This window comes from Sphaerodactylus townsendi, linkage group LG04 (genome assembly GCF_021028975.2).
Source record: "Sphaerodactylus townsendi isolate TG3544 linkage group LG04, MPM_Stown_v2.3, whole genome shotgun sequence".
Lineage (NCBI taxonomy): Eukaryota > Metazoa > Chordata > Lepidosauria > Squamata > Sphaerodactylidae > Sphaerodactylus > Sphaerodactylus townsendi.
In genome coordinates this window covers 111,086,440-111,106,671 of record NC_059428.1, presented here as the reverse complement: position 1 = coordinate 111,106,671, position 20,232 = coordinate 111,086,440, and the positions used below count along the sequence as shown (strand labels likewise).

The window sequence follows — 20,232 nt, the reverse complement described above, 5'->3', positions numbered from 1 at the left end:
ATAGTTACACTACCCACTTGTTTGGGCATCTCCTTTTCTGATGCCACCAGGTGCTATAAACCCACAATGGGCTATGTGACATCATTACTGAGTGTAGCCAACTGAAAGTGAAGACAACACTTCTGGCATCAATCATGTGAACAGCCTCAGCTAATCAGATTGCTGATCACCCTCATTCTTTCAGCATGGCTCAATACTTCAGTCCCTTTCCAACACAACACCCCAAAACTGACAAAGAATACTGTTCAACTTTGCTGAAAACTTTTTACATGGAACACCGCCAGTCTCTTCAGCTCATCCCTAAAAGGAAAACTCTTTACATAATATTTAATTCCACAGAAGTTTCTCTAACAAAATTGATACAACATGGTGGGGAAAGAATGAGGATCCTGGAAGTTATATTCAGACCTGGCTTTCTGAACTGGCCATGAACAGATACTGAGCTGGGAGGATATGTTCCCCACAATACTCATTATGCCATGCTGTGAAATTGTGTTGTCACAACAGTTAATTACTATCTCAGCATTTGCCTACAGTTACTGTATATGTAAACCACAACATTGCTGCACAAAAAAGAAGAATCTTTTATAAAACTGAGAACTTTTGACATTTCAGAAATATTTCTGAGTGATCTGTTTTAGGCAGAGCTGAGGACTAGGTATTGGCTCCATTCCTCTTCCTTCATGTCTAATATGACTGTGTTCTTGGTGTTTTTGGAACAGAACACACAGTGCCCACCCATGCCGTGGCCAATTGTCTGAGCACCAGAAGCACAGCAGGATCTTCAGCTGTGGAACACACTGTGCTCAAAGATCCTGCCGTTCCACTCCAGATGTGCACACTGTTAACTCTACCAGGATCCTGGACTTTCAATGGGCCATTTTTAAGCGACAGCAATCTTTTACGGTTTTCCAGAAGCACCTCAGGTTTGTTTCCATTTGTAATCATTTGTTCATTTAAAGGCGGCATAAGAGGAGCGGGAAAACTAAATCAAATCACAACAGAAAAAGGGCACAATACGAAAGTTCCTTTGGGACTTTCCATGCTTTCTACTCTGCACACAAGTTTTTGCTGAGCAACCAACAGCATTAGTTGTACAGGCTATTTTATTAAATCCTCATCAGATCAAGTTATGATCGCTGAAACGGCAAATTAATACCTCCGAGATGTGTTTATGTACAAGGAAGTGATATGACTTATTACAACAGAGCTCCTCGGGGATCATTTCCCAGGTAATAAAAACAAATTCTACTCTCCTAAAATGACCTGAGATTCTGCTGACTTCCATCTTCTGCCCATACTTTGCACTCCATAAACCCAATCTGACTGGCTGCAGAATGAGCTCCATGCACCCCAGGGACATCTACAGCTGCAATCCCTGAACACGCAGTAAATCCCAATGAGCTCAGTGAGGCTGACTTCAGAGTAAACATGCACAGGATTGTGCTGCAAACTTCCCCTTGACTGAAGCCATTTCCAGTGAAGTTAGACAAGGTAACCCCCGTAAAGCTTAGGGAAAACATCAGCCTTTGACAATACATAAAACATCAGAAGCTTCTCTCATAGAAGATGGCTAAAAACAGCACTGAAACCCTGAACCTTGGGGCGGGGGGGGGGGGGGGACTGAAATTTGTGACATCAACCAAAAGGGAGACTGCAACTAAGAAATCAGAGGTGAGTAAACATTCTAAAAGTGTAAGGACATGCCATTGGTGACTAACCTCAAAATAATTCATAACCCATTATTTCTTTTTACTATGTTTGGGTGGGACACTGAAATAAGCTGACAGGAAGAAAGTTTATTCCTTTGAAATGTGATGTTGGAAGAAGGTTTTAAGAATACTGCAGGCCACCAAAAAGACAAATAAGTGGGGTCTAGATGAAAGCAAGTTTGAACTCTTTCTATAAGCTAAAACGACTGAGCTGAGGCTATTGTACTTTGGTCACATTACGAAAAGACAAGAATCCCTGAAAAAGACAATGTTAGGAAAAGTTGACAGCAACAGAAAAAGAGAAAGACTCAACAAGAGATGGATCAATTCAATCAAGGGAGTCACAGTTCTTAGTTTGCAATACCTGAGCAAGGATGTCAACGATAAGACATTTTGGCAGCCATTAATTCATTGGGTCACATAGTTGGTTCTGACTCATGGCAACCCAATTAATTAATTTCCTCCACAACCTCTTATCCTTAACAGCCTTGCTCAAGGCTTGCAAACTGGGGGCTTCCTTTATAAAATCAGTCCATCTCGTGTTGGGTCTTCCTCTCTTCCTGTCTTCAACCTTTCCTAGCATTATTGCCTTTTCCAATGACTCTTGTCTTATAATGAGACCAAAGTCCAACAGCCTTGATTTAGTCATTCTAGGAAGAGTTCAGGTTTGATTTCATCTAGATTCCAATTATTTGACTTTTTGCTGGCCCATGGTGTTCAGCAGTCACAGTCCCCATACAATACAACAGCAAAACCTTTATTGGGCATTAAGTAGAATAAATACAAAATGATTTTAAAATCTGCTGCTTAACACAGAACAGACACAAAATAAAAATTGGTGTTACTAAGGTGATGAGTCATGGATCTTAAGCACTTGCAATAAAAAGGTTGCCCATACAGTTGTGAAAATAACAAAGGATATGCACTCAGGCAACATACCAATGATTAAGAATTCTGCTTTAAAAAACCAGCCCCAATCACGGAGACAGAGCTTGAACAGACACTGTGCTCATAAGCCAGCAGTTAAGGGTCTGAAATTAAATAGGACCTACCTCCTGGGTCATAAGACCCTATAGAACTTAAGGACCTTTTTGCTTCTTATAGGAAGGAAACTTCAAATGCCAATGAGTCTGGCCCACAGAGCCTTTTGCCATGCCAAGCAACTTCTACTTTTAGACTGAAGTTTCAGCCTCTGCCTCCTTCATGTAGCTGGCTCATTACTCAGCTCCTCTGAAGTTCCTGGTGACTCTCTCCACTGCACAGCATCAGGTTCTGCCTCACTGTCAGGGAAGGGCTTGGACCCGACTCTGCCTCAGCTTGCAGGATGGAGCTTGGAGCTGACTCTGTTGCTTGCATCTCCTCACGAAGAGCCAGTTCTGTCTTCAAGGTATCTCCAGGATCCACTTCTGAATCCTCCTTACCCGGGGACTGGCTCATGACACCTGACCTTACACCTGACTTCTTGTTGTTTGGTTTGTGCTCTTTGGGTCTGCTAACAATGGCCCCAGTTTTCATTTATTTATTTCATTCAATTTTTATTTTGCCCTTGCCTCAACAAGCAGGGCACAGGCAGTTTACAACAAAAATACCAATATTCTATAAAACAATTGAACATATTGGCACTCTAGCGTGATGATCAAATCATGCCAGAGTCTCATAACATTGGCTTCCCCTCTTCCTGTCATATGACTGTGAGGTGAGGTGACGTCCTGTCATGTGCTTGGAGTTCAGTGGGATATGTCCTCAGTGGGGGACATGCCACTCAGTCAAAGATATATCCACATGTAAACAGATGCCAAAAAAACCTCACTTGCCATTTCTTGGAATTCATCCTTTCTAGATTCACTCTGGATTCATGCAGAATATCAGACACATTTTGAACATAATCCAAAAACTCTTTTCACTGAACATCCAGATCTTTTAAACAGTGTTTCCAATGCCAAGCTAACCATTTTGAGCGTTTATTTTAAAGACAAAAGAAGCAGAAATGTGAGCCAACATAAAGCACCCTGTTTATTCACATAGAAAAAATGTGTTGCTTACCTTCCGATAAATCATATGGCACATAGCCACTCTCAGCTTCATGCCAACACGTTGTACGTTATAAAAAAACAAGTGATGAGTTATGGCCAAAATCAAAGTGCACACAGACAAGCCCATGACTGAGACATAAGCATCTTTTAATGAACTGCTGCCATCATCAAGGGGGCCAGATAGACCAGTCTTTTCAAAATAGCTAATAATATTCCCCAGAAATATTGGCTGAATAATTTTGAGCGTTTCCTAAAAAGAAAGAAGCAAGAGAAATGGTTCCAAGAAAGCATTACAAATAAAACTTTTTCTGACCCTACAGTCTCATTTTACCTTGCTCCAAAAGCTATTTCAATTTAGCCAGAAAACACTACACTGGAGGCCACCACCTTTTTGAGCCTGTGAACACCTTTGGAGTTTTGACATAGCAAACGGGGTGGGGGAGGGAGAGACACAGACCACAGCCAGAAAATGGCTGCCACAATTTATCTTCAGTCACACATTGAAGTTCCTTGTGCTGCGGTGGCAGCTGCTACAAAAACAGTGCTTTTAAAAATCTCCAGTTGACCAAATCTACAATGACCAATCAGAAGGTATGCTGGGAGGAAACCTCAACTGGCCCTGCCCACTTCCCAAAAATACCTGGCAGTCACCAGGAAACGTGTTGGCGAGCATTATGGCATCCACTGACACTACATTGGGGACCCCTGCATTAGACTCTCTTATCTGATACAGCCTATGCAATGGAACAAATATATTTCTGTAGTAACCTTTAATACTTTATTGTCCCTATATCAACAGCCTGTACCCAGTTCTGACATTGGTATTTATCTGGGGTAGTAGCCAAAATTTAAGAAACTCCAATCAGCCATCACCATACCTTCTCAACAACTCCATAAGGTAGGAGGGGGTTTGCTGTCCTCCACACAATTCATATAAGGCAAGGTTGAAGTTGTGAGAAAATTGCTTTCCTGGGTTAAGAGCTCCTCATTGCCACAATTCAGTCATTATATCACTACACTACCTTCATGTCTCTCAAAAATCCAAAATCTGCCCATAAACCAGGGGTTTAAACCCCACTGCAAAATCAGGAAGCATTCTTTCAATTAAGCTGCTAGGTTGGAAGGTCTGAGCTACAAGGGGACAACAACAACAAAATAAACTGGTAAGCAAGGCTTCATATCTTGGTTTCTCTATTCTGTGGGAACCCAACAGCAGCAACTTCATCAACACTGTTGCCCTTTTCAGTTGTTACGCATGAAGTTGTCCAACCACACATGCCAGGAGAGCACACTACCTGTGACCCTCATTTAACTGGCCACCATTTTGTCTGAATGCATACACGCAGGGCCCTATTCAGACAAAATAGCAACCAAGCATATTAGGAGCATCATGAGTAGCACATACTCTCAGATCATGTAGTTGGACACCCTATATTTAGGAAATGAAAATGTCTTATCTAGTGAAGACAATCACAATGGTTTTTTTAAGGTCTCTACCTGTCCACTGTGGCAGAGAGAGTCCCTAGACTGAGTACCCAAGCAGAAGTCAACTCAGCCAGGCAAAGACCTCCTGGCTTAAGGGAAGGAAGCCATAAAACAGTCGCAATTAAGTCCATCAGTGACTATCAGGCATGGAGAACAAAGGAAACCTCCATAAGTAGAAGCAGCAAATATCAGCGGTAGAATATCTGTTTTGTATGCAGAAGGCCCCAGTTTCAACCCCCAGCATCTCCAGTGAAAAGGATCTGGTAGTAGCCCTTGTGAAAGTCCGCCACCTAAGACCCTAGAGAGCCTCTGCCAGTCTGAATAGACAAAACTGACCTTGATGGACCAATGGTCTGATTCAGTATAAGGCAGATTCACGGATTCAATACCACTGCTGAGAGACAGTCTCAAAGGGAGGTCTTGGCCTCTCCCGCTTGATCCTTAGCCCTCTAAGGAAATTGATTGGCCACTGTGCTAGACTACAAGGATCACTGGTCTGACCCAACAGGACTCTTCTTATGTTCTTATGTATTACAAAGCAAACATATACCATCTAATGCTGACTACTAGCTTCCCACCTCAAATTTAAAGTCAGAGATCACAGTGGGAGCTACAAGGTTTGTACTGTACTGGTAGGGAATAAGGAGTGGGGAGAGAAGGATGAGTAAACAGTGACTGTGGGAGGTGAACCTCGCCTTGAATTGTTGATGGCAAAGAAATGATACCATATCTATTTCAACCTGTTACCTCAACCAGGGTGAAAAATCCCAGAACAAAGTAAGACTTCCAGTAACAAAGTATAATTGCTTTTGTTAAGCGTGGGACTCTTGCGTCTTTTTTCGCTTTTTGCACCTCTTTATCCCAATACCTGCAAAAAAAGAAAAAAGAAAAAGGGTTATAACAACAAACCAGGGATAGGAAAGACCACCAAAACCAAAATACAAATGAACAGTCTGCAGATCGACTGCTTTGACTGATTGGCTGTACAAGAGCACATTTTTACTGGCTGAAAGAAAAGCCATCTCCCTGGTTTAAGAACTCAATAGAAATGTCATTTATTTGATCTGTGCTAAAGAATATGCAATTATGGGCCCTGAAGTTATGTCAGAATAAGGCAGCGCCATTAATTCACAGTGTTTTGCTTCTCTCTTGTACTTACCGTAGATCCCTCAAGAACTAGAAAGCAAGACAGCAATATAGGCAAGAAACACCCCATTAACCTGCATCACGGCCTGCATTTTCACTGAAGAAGCAAACCTGAGTTTGAGCTACTGTAGAAAGTAGAGATGGCGTGACTGAATGCTCTCCCCTTTTAAAAAAGTTTTTGCATGTAGAAAACTAAGATGTCAGGGACAGGCTAAGATTAGAACTTTTCTCCTTGGAAGTCAATCACACAGAGTTGTTAAGGTGCAAACAGAACACATGCACAAGTTAAAGGAAGAAATAAACAATGTAGGAACCAAGCAGGATGAATCTAGGCAGCCATTAATACCATGGCACACCATGTATTCCACTTCATTTATAAACTGCTGCTCAGCAAAAAAAAGTTGGAGAGGATGGGGCAGTGTCTGAGTGACGCCATCCCCACCCAATCTGGATTGGGCTGTAATTGTGCCATCCTGTGCAGACTTACTCCAGTCTAAGCCCATTTATTCCAGTAGGCTCAAACTAGAATTAACTGTGCAGGATCTCTCTATAATGCACAGAAAGTCGATATTCAGCTACTTACGATTGCAACTGTTCCCCGAGTATCTTTGAAGAATCCTCTGGAAGCACTTTATACATATCATCTTCGTCTAGTCTCTGTTTATGGCCAAGAACAAACAAAGGGTTCAACCACCTGTTCAAACAACAGAAAAACATTTCAGTCACCCTGCTACATGCACACCTAGGTGACTGAACCCAAGAATCACCCAGAAAATAGGATACAGCCTTCATTTAGGCTTTACACTTCAGTCAACAAGAACTATATGAAGTGCGGGGTTATGTATTCTCACCTATCCCACAGTGCCAGCTCTACAAACTGGCCCATAGCCTGCCATAAACTTCTGACAATGAAAAAAACAAAAGCAACACAAGAGAAACATCACTGATTAGCCAGATGAGCAACAAAAATACTGCAAGAAGCCTCTCCAAACTGCAAGACGATTTAGCAGAAAGCCAAATTCAGAAGAGATTTAATGTGAGCTCTTCTGCCAGAGGGCACTAGCTCATTTCAAACAACCAAACAGCAAACTGAAGAATGATTCTTGGATTTTTTATCCCTCTCTGCACTTTCTTGCTTTTATATTGTCATTTGTGGCAACTGGAGTAGGGTCAGAAAATGCAACAAAATCACCTACATATCTGTTCTCCTCCTCCTATGAATACAAGACCCAATACCAGTCAGCACAGTTTCTGCCACAATACATTCCTATAACCAGTGGTGGGATTCAGCAGGTTCGCACCACTTTGGCAGAACCAGTTGTTAAAATGGTGCTTGTAAACAACCAGTTGTTAAATTATTTGAATCCCACCACTGCCTATAACCTTCTACAACTGCTCAATAATATTGCATCTTCTTCCACTCTTAAATAATATAAGCTGTTTCCCTCCTTATCTTTTTACCATATTCAAAAGATATATCATTTGACTGTATAGCTGGTGGAGCAATTAGGAACATAAACTGGGGAGTTTCCCGTTCAAAGGCCACTTCAATTGTGCATTCAACTTGGTGGCCTTGGAAAAGTCCACGATTCTTTCAGCTTCACTTCCCCCATCTGCAAAATGGGGTGATACTGTCACAAAAGCCATACAGGCTTGTCACAAAAATTACTAAAACACTGCATGAGAAGATCTTTGGGTACTCAGAAAGCAAAACAAAATGGTTGTCCTTTAATGCTTTTACTGCATCCACTGCCACTTATTTCTTCCACAGAACCTGAGGTGCTACAATCTCCATTTGCAACCAGTAAGGTTCAAAGAGATAGTACTGCTCATGCCACAGAAATTGTTTTTTGGTTGTTCAAGAAACTCTGTGTTGTAAAGCCTTGCTGACTCAGTGCCCTATGGACTTTCAATTACCCTGCAAGTTCTGTCTGCCACTGAAATCTTCCCTCACTTTTTAATTAGTGACCCTTTAACGCTTGCCTCTACTGAAATCTGAGAAAAATTACACTCTAAGCACTCAGTCTCCCAACAGAGTCAGTCTTTCCACTAAGCCAAAGGTCCCCAAATGTTCTGAATCAGCAGGCACCTTTGGAATGTTGAGAGGGGGTGGTCAGCACCACCTCAAAATGGTTGCCCCAGGATGCAGCGTCAAACTCAATACGTTTTTTTTTACTTTTTGCAAAAGTATTGCAAAAAGAGAATAAAAAGAAATGAAAGAAAGCCTACGAGTAAAGGGAGAAAGAGAAGGAAGAATAACAGAAACTAAAGCCAGTGGAAGGAAAAAGAGCCAGAAATAAGCCCTGCCTTCCAGTGGCTCCACCCACTCTCTGAAAAGATTGGCCATGTTGAAGAAGGCATGGGCACCATGCTGGATAATCCTGAACTGGCCTGTTGTCAAAGGCAGCAGGTTTCTTGTGGCAGGAAGGCAGGAACCTTCCCACTGCAGCAACGCCTAGAGCAGATACTGATAGTCTTCCTGAACAGGAATATCAATACTGATGTCTCTCACAAATGTCTTACAATTAGCTCCTCTTTCTAACGTGCTCTAGTTTTTTTTGGACTCTCGAAGCCAATGCAATCAACAATTTGGTAACTGGAAACTCACAGCACCATGAGGTAAAAGCTCATCAAAATACATCGGGAATATACTTTCCAAGGTGTAGAGGATTGGATTGTTATTAGTAAATACAGTTACATTCTGTAATTCATAATTGTGACACTATCATCCCATAATTTATCATTCATAATTTTAGAAAATTCCATGCTAATCTTCTCTGTATCGTTCCAATTTTAGTATATGTGTTGAATATTAATTGATTGGTATACAAGCTTTTTTTATGTTACTGAATGTTTTATGACGTAACCAATATACAGGTGAAAAATAAGACCAGAAGGAGAATAATATAAATTGAAATTGGTTAACGGAAAGTTGATATATATAGTTTAGAAGGATTGAAACTTAAGATAGTGTAACATTTAGTATTATATAGTTAGCTTAATATATATATATAGAAACTAAGGAAAAGGCAGGCTATGACCTGCTCCTGAAGGTGAAGTCACAATGAATTAAGCTAGAAATTAATTCAAATTGAACTAACAGAGAAATATAATACCGTGACTTTAACGGTATGTAACCTCATAACTATTTCTTTTTTCGGTCTTTCCTAATTCTCCAAATATTTTTCTTCTACTTGAGTCTTGGTTTTCATTATATTTTGATATGATAAACATAAAGTAAAGAAATTTAGACTTTACACATTCAAGACAAGGAATTATAAAATTATTTTGATGGTTGAAACTGAGACTTTTTAAACTCTCTTTTTTTGTATCTATTGTATCTATTGATTCTCTGTAACTTTGCCAAAAAAATTTCTAATAAAGAATATTATTTAAAAAAATAATAGTTTTAGAAAATTCCAAAGTGGCTGACAAGAATGTAAACATTCAGGTTCAAAGATAATAAATTTCCATAAATGAAAGGCAAAAGATACAAAACAAAGTAAAACCAACAGAAATTGATTTAACAACTGAAACAGACGAACTGGGACCATTTCAAATAAAACAGCAACATCAAACACTGGTAGAAGATTCACATTCTTCAACAAAATATTAAACAAAATGCCTGGATAAAAAACCAAACCTGGCATCAAAAACTCAACCAGACAGGTGCAAAGTGGAAGAAAGGGTATTCCATCTCACCTCTGAAGATGAGCATGGAGTTCATCTGTTGATGACAAATCTAACAGACTAGTTCATACGGAAGAATCTTTAAAGTTATAGCTAGGCTAAGAACCAAGCTAAGGATCAACAGCCGGTATCCTACCTTACCAGCCATTCCTCCAACTTTTCCTATACTTATAATTCACCTCAGTGACTCAATTTGGCTCTTCCATTGAAGAAGAACCAACTAGGTTAGAGGAATGTTCCTTAGATCAGAGGATGGCTTCCAACTTTGCTTAACGCAGTAGGTCATATGCCAGAGGATTCAGCGAGGTATAGTGGTTAAGATATTGGATCCTCACTCTGCCATGAAAACTTGCTGGGTGACCTTGGGCCCACTCACATACTCCCAGACTTGACCCTGGCTTGTATTTGGATGGGAGTCCTACAAGGTATACCTGGAGTATGACAAATGCAATGGCACGGACACACGCACACGCACACGCACACGCACACACACACACACACAGAGTATATGCCAGTACTTTGAATGGAGCCCAAAATTGGAAGCTAATTTTTTTTTCATGTCTGACCAGATACATTCTCTAAAGTTTGCACACACAAGTAATCTTCTGCTGTCTTCTAAACAAGCTGAAGCATCCAGTCTTCAAAGTCACAACACATATCAATGTAAGATAACCTGGAGGTGATGTAACTCCACTGAAAGCAACCCCAGGCCATAAGCCCTGCAAGTCAACTGGAAGAAAGTTGAACGATGGCTGCAAACCTAAGCCTTAGTAGAAAGCAGCAATTGATCTCCTAAGGATCTCCTAAGGACTCCTTCTCCTCACTCAACAAATACATTTAGGATACAATTGTGGGTCCAGCAGTATTTCTAAATGGTGAGGAGTTTCTAGACCAAACCAGCATAACTTGTGATCCACCAAGCCAAAGGCAGCCCATGATATAAGAAACGCCCTTCCTCTTTGTGTTGCAAGCCCAGGACTCAACAGTAGGAGTACCCAGCATTGCACATTTATTAAAATTTTATTTACCAAAATATTTATACCCTGCCTTTTCTCTTGACACGTGGGCTGTGTTCAACAAGTTGCACATGGCTAATGCAAATAAAACTTGGGATGTGGGAGAGAGCCAGCGTGGTGTAGTGGTTAAGAGCAAGTGGATTCTAATCTGGAGAACCAGGTTTGATTCCCCACTCCTCCACCTGAGTGGCAGAGGTTTATCTGGTGAATCAGATGTGTTTCTGCACTCCTACATTCCTGCTGGGTGACCTTGGGCTAGTCACAGTTCTTCAGAACTCTCTCAGCCCCACAAGGTGTCTGTTGTGTGGAGTGGAAGGAGCTTGTAAGCCACCCTGAGTCTCCTTACAGGAGAGAAAGGTGGAATATAAATCCAAACTATTACTACTATTACTCTTCTTGTTCTTCCTCCTCTACTTCTTCGCTTTCGAAGAATGCACAATCAGTCTTTCTAAAGCAATGTTATGGCTACTGTCCAAACTCCTCAGAAACTACTAAAAAAATTCAAGAGCTAGTCCAAATCAATTGTTTGATGATCCAATTTTTTTTCAGTATAAGCTCCATTCATTTCATAGTCTTTATTGGCATCACATAAGTATTAGCAGCACACATGTTCTTTAAAAAAATCTTACATTATTTAAAATTAAGTTATAAAACTCCCAAAATACAATATTATTAAAAGAGGAAAAAAGGAAATAAACCCATTAAATCTGTCCTGGTATCACTTAAAAAATGGGAACTGTAATAAAAAGTTCTATAAATTAGCACCATGACAAAGCTCTATTGCTGCTTGCAAGAAACTAGCTACATCTTCACATATAATTGGATCAGAATTATTTAATAAATAAGAAAGCTTTAAAATATCAGGAAGTCTAACTCTATAGATTTAAATGGGGTTTATAAACTTCTCGTGGATCACCTCACAAAAAGGACAAAAAACCGTGAACTGCAATTTGAACACCACCCACCCCACAGGGGCACATCCTCTCTTCCTGAGGGATGTTCTGAAACCTTCGATACAGTAATGCAGAAGGCATAACATTAAATCTAGCTAGGGAGACAGCTCTGCATTGGGTAGGGTTCTGCAGGCAATTAAGATAGTCATCAGCTTGACCATATTTAATTGAAATCCCCAAACCCAAAAAAGAGCAGGTCTTGCAAGCAGCATTAAACAGATTTTGGGAATCTAACTCTGAGAGTCTGCATTTAATTCTTTTGAAAGCCTCAAAGACGGAAAGAACACAGAGTGTATCAATAGATAGTTGCGTTAATTTTACTATTGATGAATGCTAGCCAACTGGAATAGTCAGATTCATGAATGACTGAAAAATTAAACTAGAGGAGTCTGTATTATAGTGAATACGGAGCCAGAACTTAAATGTCCTCAACCAAGCCATTGTTTCAAAAGTTCTCTGACCTATTCCAATGTACAAGGCAGTGTATGAAACACAATTTGGCATCCCCAAAATTCTGCACAAAAATTTTGATTGGATGCTGTTCAAAGAATGAGTAATAGCACTAATCCATAATGGGGTGCCAGTAAAGACTGTAAAAGTATCCATGATTCAGCAAACACAAACAAGGTGAATTTGATTCTTGCAGATTTCATTTGTTGACAGCTGAAACACAAAATGCTAAAGGAACCAGAAGAACCAGATGTACAACCATGAGGTTCATGTTGCCTGGACACCAAGATGCACATCCAGCCTTGAAAATTATTTTCGGAAGCTATAAATCCCTTGAGCTGGTACAAACATATCAAAAGAAAAACTGCGGAAATACGAAGTTGTCTAAACACTAGACGGACAACCAGGACTCCCACTGATAAACATGGCAACTGTAGAGTAACATCTGTTTAGCTATTTGGAAACAGAGTCTGGTTAACCGCAGCGGCACGCACAGTAAAATGTGGTTATTCTGTTGGCAGGCAGCAAGCCAGTTGGAGATGAATGACGCATTGGCAGGACTTTCCTCTAGAAAAACCTTTAAAGAGAGGAGCAACTTTCACCTATTTTAACAATACAGCCAAGGAAATACGATGAATTTAATCCAGCTGAAGGATATTTGTGGCCGCTATTTGAAGCTTCTATTCAGACCTGCTTTCCAGGGAATCCATTAATTCTATCAGTTTGTCAGCATGGCACCAGGGTTGGGAACCATGCTGATAGGGGCTGGGATGTTCAGGAATCTAGTAGTTCCCATCAGCCTCTGTCAACATGGCCTGGAGAGCCCATGCTGGTAAACTGATAAGGCTGTTCCCTACCCCTGCAAGTTCCCTCTACAGACCACTGTCTAGGATGGTTCCAGAGAGTTGATTCTGAGCTGTTTTGGAACAACTTAGAAGGTTTATGGACCCCAACATTACTGAAAACTTTTGCACCTACCACTAGCTTCTTGAAGTATTACAAGACCGGTTCACAACTGGGTTTCGGTTAGCTTAGTGGGGCAGTAGACTGACAAATGTATTTGTATATGCTTTCTGGGATTCTTTACTGTTAAGCACTATGGTGCATTTTCTGGTTTACACAATGATACTTAATGATACAGCATTTGGGACTCTTTAGTTTGGAGAGGAGACGGCTGAGGGGGGATATGATTGAAGTCTATAAAATTATGCAGGGGGTAGAAAATGTTGACAGGGAGAAATTTTTCTCTTTTTCTCACAATACTAGAACCAGAAGGCATACATTGAAAATGCTGGGGGGAAGAATTAGGACTAATAAAAGGAAACACTTCTTCACGCAACGTGTGATTGGTGTTTGGAATATGCTGCCACAGGAGGTGGTGATGGCCACTAACCTGGATAGCTTTAAAAGGAGCTTGGACAGATTTCTGGAGGAGAAGTCGATTTATGGCTACCAATCTTGATCCTCTTTGATCTGAGATTGCAAATGCCTTAACAGACCAGGTGATCGGGAGCAACAGCAGCAGAAGGCCATTGCTTTCACCTCCTGCATGTGAGCTCCCAAAGGCACCTGGTGGACCACTGCGAGTAGCAGAGTGCTGGACTAGATGGACTCTGGTCTGATCCAGCTGGCTTTTTCTTATGTTCTTAATTGTTGAGAACTATGGTGTGCTTTTTAAGTTCATCAAAAAATACACTTGAGAATCATTTAATTATACAGCATAACTTTGTTTATTGAGGTTAAACAGCTTCTGCTGAATCATACCCAAAGTGGCACTGATTGGCTGATAAAACAAAGCTGCAGGCTACTCTCTCAGCAAACACATCAAAGAAAATCATCAGAATGCCCAACTGGTTAGCCCTGCTGTAAGCAAACTAAAACTCAGTCCAAACAAGATTTTCAGATTTGCAGTATTAAATGTCCCCATGGAACACTGTGCAACTGAGATTAGGACTACAGTGTACTGAAGGCTGGATTACCCCAACCCTATTATAAAAACAGATATGAACTGAGATGTTAAAATAGCCCTGGACCAGGTAAGGGCTAACCAGAGCTACTGAGATTTGACTAGGTTTGACCTGGTTACCAGCAGCCTGCACTGATCTGGATGGCCCATGCTAGCTGGATCTCATTGGATCACAGAAGCTAAGCAGGGTCAGCACTGGTTAGTTCTTGGATGAGAGGCCACCAGGGAAGTCCAGGTAGGCTATGCAGAGACAGGCAATGGCAAACTGCCTCTGAATGTCTCTTGCCTTGAAAGCCTATAGGATCACTGTAAGTGGACAACGCTTTGATGCTCCAAGAAAGATCAGGTTGCTTTCTAAGCAGTGTGTGTTGGTTGCTGTCAAGTTGATTCCAACTTATGGAGATTTTATGGATCAATGACCTCCAAAACAGTTTACTGTTAGACCTTGCTCAGGTCTTGCAAACTGAGGAGTGTGGCTTCCTTGACTGAGTCAATAACTGGGTCTTCCTTTTTTCCTGCTGCTTTCAACTTTATCTAGAATTATTGTCTTTTCCAGTGAATCTTGTCTTCTCATATTGTGACGAAAGCACAATAGCCTCAATTTAGTCATTTTAGCTTCTAGGGGAAAAAAGGTTCAGGTTTGCTTTGAACTAGAACCTACTGATTTGTGATATCCATAACACTCTCCTCCAATACCACACTTCAAAGGAATCAACTTTCTTCTTGTCAGCTTTCTTCAGTATCCAACTTTCACACATTCACACATAGCAATGGAGAATACTATGGTATGAATTATCTTGATCTTGGTCGCCAGTGACACTTCAATATTTTTTCCAGCACTGTCATGGCTGTCTTGGGTTCGGTAAATCCTAGGTATCAACTCATCATGGCACTCTGATATGTCACTGTGGCACCTGTCCCTTCTGCCGCATCTTTCTCTCATACTCAGAAAGGAGCCAGACTATGTTCTCCTTGGTTGGCTGGTTCACATCTTCCACCAAACACTGTGAGGCACACCACACACAGCCCCTGAGGCTCCCTTGGAAGAGTTCTTCCTATCATAGACATTCACAATGAAGTCAGAGAGGCCAGCTGCTGATTTCAGAGGAGCTCATTTCAAGGAAAATACACTAAAGTTTATTCCAATTAACTGTATTTATTGAAATGCAGGTTTTCCCTCAAACTCTTTTCACATAAGCAGGGTGCTGTATAATCACAACTCTAAGAGAAAGACTCTGCGGTCTAGTGTTTAGACAGGGGTCCCTAACATGGTGCCAAGTACTTTCCTCATGTGGTCCAATATACATTATGTAGCAATTATACTATCGGCTACATCCAAGCAGAAGCCCATTTCTACACATAGCTGGCAGGCTCCCAGTTTGTGCGAACGTAAGCCCTGCAGAGGTTTTCTATGCACTCACTAGAATGGGTCATCACATTCATCCCTCCATACTTGTTCCTGGTGTCCCACTGTGGTAAGGTATAGCTTGGGACAAAAAGTGTACACACCAACTTTCCACCCTAAGCCTCCCCCTCACTGGTCAGATGATGGAAAGGACAGGTGATGGAAAGGAGTGAGGAAGGTTTGGAGCAGAAAGTGTGCAGGACATGCTCCAAGCATCCTTCCCCCTGCCCCCACCCCCACCCCACTCCCACCAGTCAAGTGACCCTTACCAGCCAACTCCAGGGTGGGGGACTTGGAGCAGAGAGTTCACAGATATATACTGTGCTCTGCTCCACCTCTGGCCAGGTTGCTTCAGACCTTTGATGACATAATGTTGCAGGATCTCTTTCAGTCTTTCTTTCTTAACTTGTAGTGTCTGAGCAAGCAGAAGTATCACTTCCCCAGCTGAGAGGAATTTTTGATCCACACTTTAGGGCCACGTTCAGAATTAACTATGTGACAGTCCAAGAGCTTGACTCATGTCCAGACAGCTTCCAAAACTCAATAATTAGTTCATGATTTCTATCAACAACCCCAAATCCTCTTTTCTAAATAAAAGAAAACCTTCAGGAGAAATGTTTTAGTTCTGTTCAAACACTAAAAATAGGATGCAATCGGTCACACGTGATATTTGATACAGCAGAAAATTAAGAGAATGTTACAAAAGAGCATAAATATTTACTTTCAGTCTCATAGAAAAACCATATTATACTCAATGATTTCACCAGCCTTGCTCTGGAATGTTCTAAACATCGAGTCCATAATCCAGCATGTTTTTTCCTGCTTTGTGAGCATCATTTTCAAGGAAATGATTTCAGCGCAGGGACAGGTAAACAATTCCTTTATTTCACAATTACTTTCATTAGTTATGTCCCACATGTAAAGCAAAAATCACGTAGGATGTTTCGCCAAATGTTCTGAATTGTGCTACAGGTAGCGTCAAGAGCTTTAAAAGATAAAATGTACCACGAACTCACAAATGATTCACAGCAACTCTATGAGATTCCACCTCATGGGTTTTTCAAGGCAAAGAGATGAGCAGAGGAAGGTCTGCTATTGCCTGTCTCTGCAGAGGTGCTCTGAACTTCCTTGGTTGTCTCCTGACGCTGCTTAGCTTTCAAACTCTGGAGAGATCAAGCCAGTCTGGGTCATCGGGGCTGCTACATAAGGGGCTTTATTCAACTGCAAAGTAATATTCTTTATACCAGTTTATTTTGGTACATTTTAATCCTGTTTTTCCTCTATTTTACCCTTAAAACCTCAGTGTGAGGAAGGGCAGGCTGAGTGAAAGTGGGTCCCTGGTCCAAGGTAACCCAGCAAGCTTCATGGCGGAATGGGGATTCAAACAAGGGTCTCCCAGACCCCTGGCCTTCACCTTAACTGCCACACCAAGCTCAACCCACAAGCAGAAAACCTCCTTTAAAGAAATGTACAAAGTGCAAAACAGGAACCTTGAGTTAAATCTAGAGATTGAGATAAGTCTCTTTTTTACATTCTACAGCTAATTCTCAATAAATTCAGCAATGTTTCTCTAGACAGAAAACAGACTTGATGAGAGAAGAGGGGAAGGGCTGCAAACCGACCAGGCCTGTGAAACATCATTTGAGAATGACAAAACCAGTTTTACATCAATTTTACTTAGAAACTGCCTACAAAAAAAATCTGGCTGCTCCACTGCAAGATGCGACCAGTTTATCTGAAGAAGTCAGTGGTAACTCAGAAAATCTCAAATCCAAATAAATACTATTAATCTTTAAGATGCCACTGGAGTTCTGCTCTAGGTACGTTTTTGCCCTCTTGTCTACAGCACATTTCTCTCAGAAGATCAGAATTACTCTCCTTCCCTATCTTCAGAGTACAGCCTGTTTCATAAGTTTCAGAAAACTTCCAGAAAAACCAACACCACTCAGAAAATAAGCTTCCTAAAAACGGCAACACTCAAACTCCTTTCAGAATTTCTTTCCTTAAGTACTGATGATTACTCCAAGTAAGCACCGTTTGCTTGGAGGAAAATCACACTATCGAGGCCAGAAGGGTCTGATTCAATGAAATCCTGGTCACTTTGTCTTTCCAGATCGGACAAACCCACACACAGCAAAGGACGGATAAGGCACAACATGCAGACACGTGTGAATGCAACCCGGGAGAAATCTCCCACAACAAACTTTGCCCGTTTTCCTTTTTTAAAAATCCTACAATGAAAGGTGCTCGGACTCAGAACGCCTACGCCCCTTTTGGAGCATTGTACATCTACCTATAGGCGCCCTTAAACCACGGGCACTCTGCACATGCTTTGCAGAAAACGGCACTCGGCACATGCTCAGAAAGTTCCACTGGTTAATCCTGCCAGGGCTAACTCAATCAGGGGCGAGGGCGTGCTCATTTAAAGCCCTGCTCAAGCGTGGGCTTGGCGAGGAGTTCTTCGTTTCTAACGGGATGAGAAAAACAAGAGCAAAGGCTTGCTACTCACCAGAAGAAGAGCCGAGAGCAGAAGTTCGCCTTGCTGAGAGGGTTGGGCTTGTCGTCCCGAGCGGGCAGCGCCTCCATCGCCCGCCGCTGCTGCCGCCGACACAGGAGTCCCTGCAAGCACGTGGGGTTCCCAGCCTGTTACAAGCCGGGCTTTTGCCGGGGGAAGCGGCACCTTCTCGGCGTAGCGCCACTTCCGGGAAACCTGACGCCCGGTAGCCCGGACCGCCGGGGCCGACTCGCTTGCTGTAACTGCGGGGGCCGCTAGAGGGGACCACGCTGCGCGCTCCCGAGCAGCGGCCGGGGAGCAGGAAGAGCCGCGCTCGCCATCGCCTCGCTGGCGGGGGACTCTGCTCGCGAGCTCCGCAGTTGGGCGCGGCTGCAGAAGGTGCTCGCGCGAGCTCCAGTTTGCAGTGCCCTTGAACCCAGAGCACTCTGCTGGAGGCGTGTAAAGGGTGGCCGAAAATTTGCACGGGACAGCGGTGGGAGTCCGTAGCTGGCTCTAGTTTGCAGGGCACTTTAATCTGGGGCACTCTGCCGGGTTTGTGTAGAGGGTGGCCGCAAATTGCATTGGACAGCATTGGGCAACGTTTTGTGGGTGTGAGCGTGCAACCCTTTGGTACCAAAGCGAAGCCACGTGCAGACGTTGCAGATTGGTGCTATCCTAATCCTACTCTTGTAAATGGAGCAACTGCCAATAATTGCAGGGATAGCTGGGCTGTAGAAAAGCCGGCTCTGAAATAACATATATTGCTTTTATTCGTTTTGGATTTGAATGTGTAAAAGATCTGCAGCTTAGGGGCCCGGAGAGTGATGGGATTCAAACAGTGGTGCCGCCGCACACACGCACCTCCAGTCCCTATTGGGCAGGGAGGTTGCTTTAGTAACCCCTGCTCTGCACTCAGAAAAAATTAGTAACCACTTCTACAGAAGTGGTGAGAACTGGTTGGATCCCACCTCTGGTGTTGTTACTTTTCAAATAGACTTATAAAATGCCACCGGAAACTTCCAAGTACACAGAAGAGAAAAGTTGGCCCCATACATGAGTCAGCGGAATCATAAGATCGTTACAAGATTAAAAATAATAGTAAAGGGGGTGAAAGGGCCCTTTGTGATTGAATCCCTTAAGGATGTGCATACGACTGCAAATGAAATCGATCAGAGAATGTAGTACAACAAATCCCTGGGTAAAGTGCCCTTAAATTGCAACTGATTTGTGATATAAAAGGCGCTGCAGATCCTCTTTTGTACATTTGGCATGAATCCAAATTGACCCCGGGGATGCAGGCAGAGCATGTTTACTGATCTCAACCCTGGAAACTGGCAACACGCTCCCGGGAATTGTCATGCCTGGATTGTTTTTCCAATCCAAGGTAAGGCTAGCCCAGACTGAGCCTGACAAAAACGTTCAAGTTAAATGGGGCACATCAAGAAACGTCATTACCTCGATAAGAACTAATAGCCTTTCCCAAGCCATCTGCCTTTAACTATTAACACTGAGTGGGAGGCCTAGCTTCACTTCTGATTTTTTTTTCTGCTTACTGGATGTAAATTTTGTAAGTACTTCTTGGTCAAGAGTGCCAGAGAAAATTACCATCCACCACCAGTGTGGCTTTGAAAAAAGACTTGTCGTCCCCTCACCCCCAGGTGATCCTCTTGTCCTGAAGACTTTATTGTAGCAGGAAATTCCCTGGGCTAGAGAATTCCAAAAGCCTCAGATAGTGGCAAAAGGCAACTACATTAAGAGTAAGAAATATTTTTGTAAAATAAAATATCAGTCATCAAAATTAGAGAAGTCATCAGTTGTGTAAACATGCTATATTGCCCCAAGGTTTGTCAAGCCTGTTTTGCTGCATTCAGTTTATTTAACC

At 42.1% G+C, this 20,232-nt stretch overlaps 1 protein-coding gene across 3 annotated transcripts in view; it reads right to left on the bottom strand.

Moving 5' to 3' along the window:
- Nucleotides 1-20,232, bottom strand: part of ABCC4 (ATP binding cassette subfamily C member 4) — a 217,887-nt gene that overhangs the window by 160,901 nt on the left and 36,754 nt on the right. Inside the window, exons 1-4 of one of the 3 annotated variants that reach the window (XM_048494887.1) lie at nucleotides 18,366-18,531; nucleotides 6,960-7,070; nucleotides 5,978-6,098; nucleotides 3,756-3,995 (exon numbers count right to left, since the gene is read on the bottom strand). In XM_048494887.1, the coding sequence (XP_048350844.1) occupies nucleotides 3,756-3,995; nucleotides 5,978-6,098; nucleotides 6,960-7,070; nucleotides 18,366-18,442 (549 nt within the window). In that variant the 5' untranslated portion in view covers nucleotides 18,443-18,531. Of the gene's footprint in view, nucleotides 1-3,755; nucleotides 3,996-5,977; nucleotides 6,099-6,959; nucleotides 7,071-18,365; nucleotides 18,532-20,232 lie in introns of those variants that run through there. The other 2 variants (XM_048494889.1, XM_048494888.1) reach the window with 2 other exon arrangements.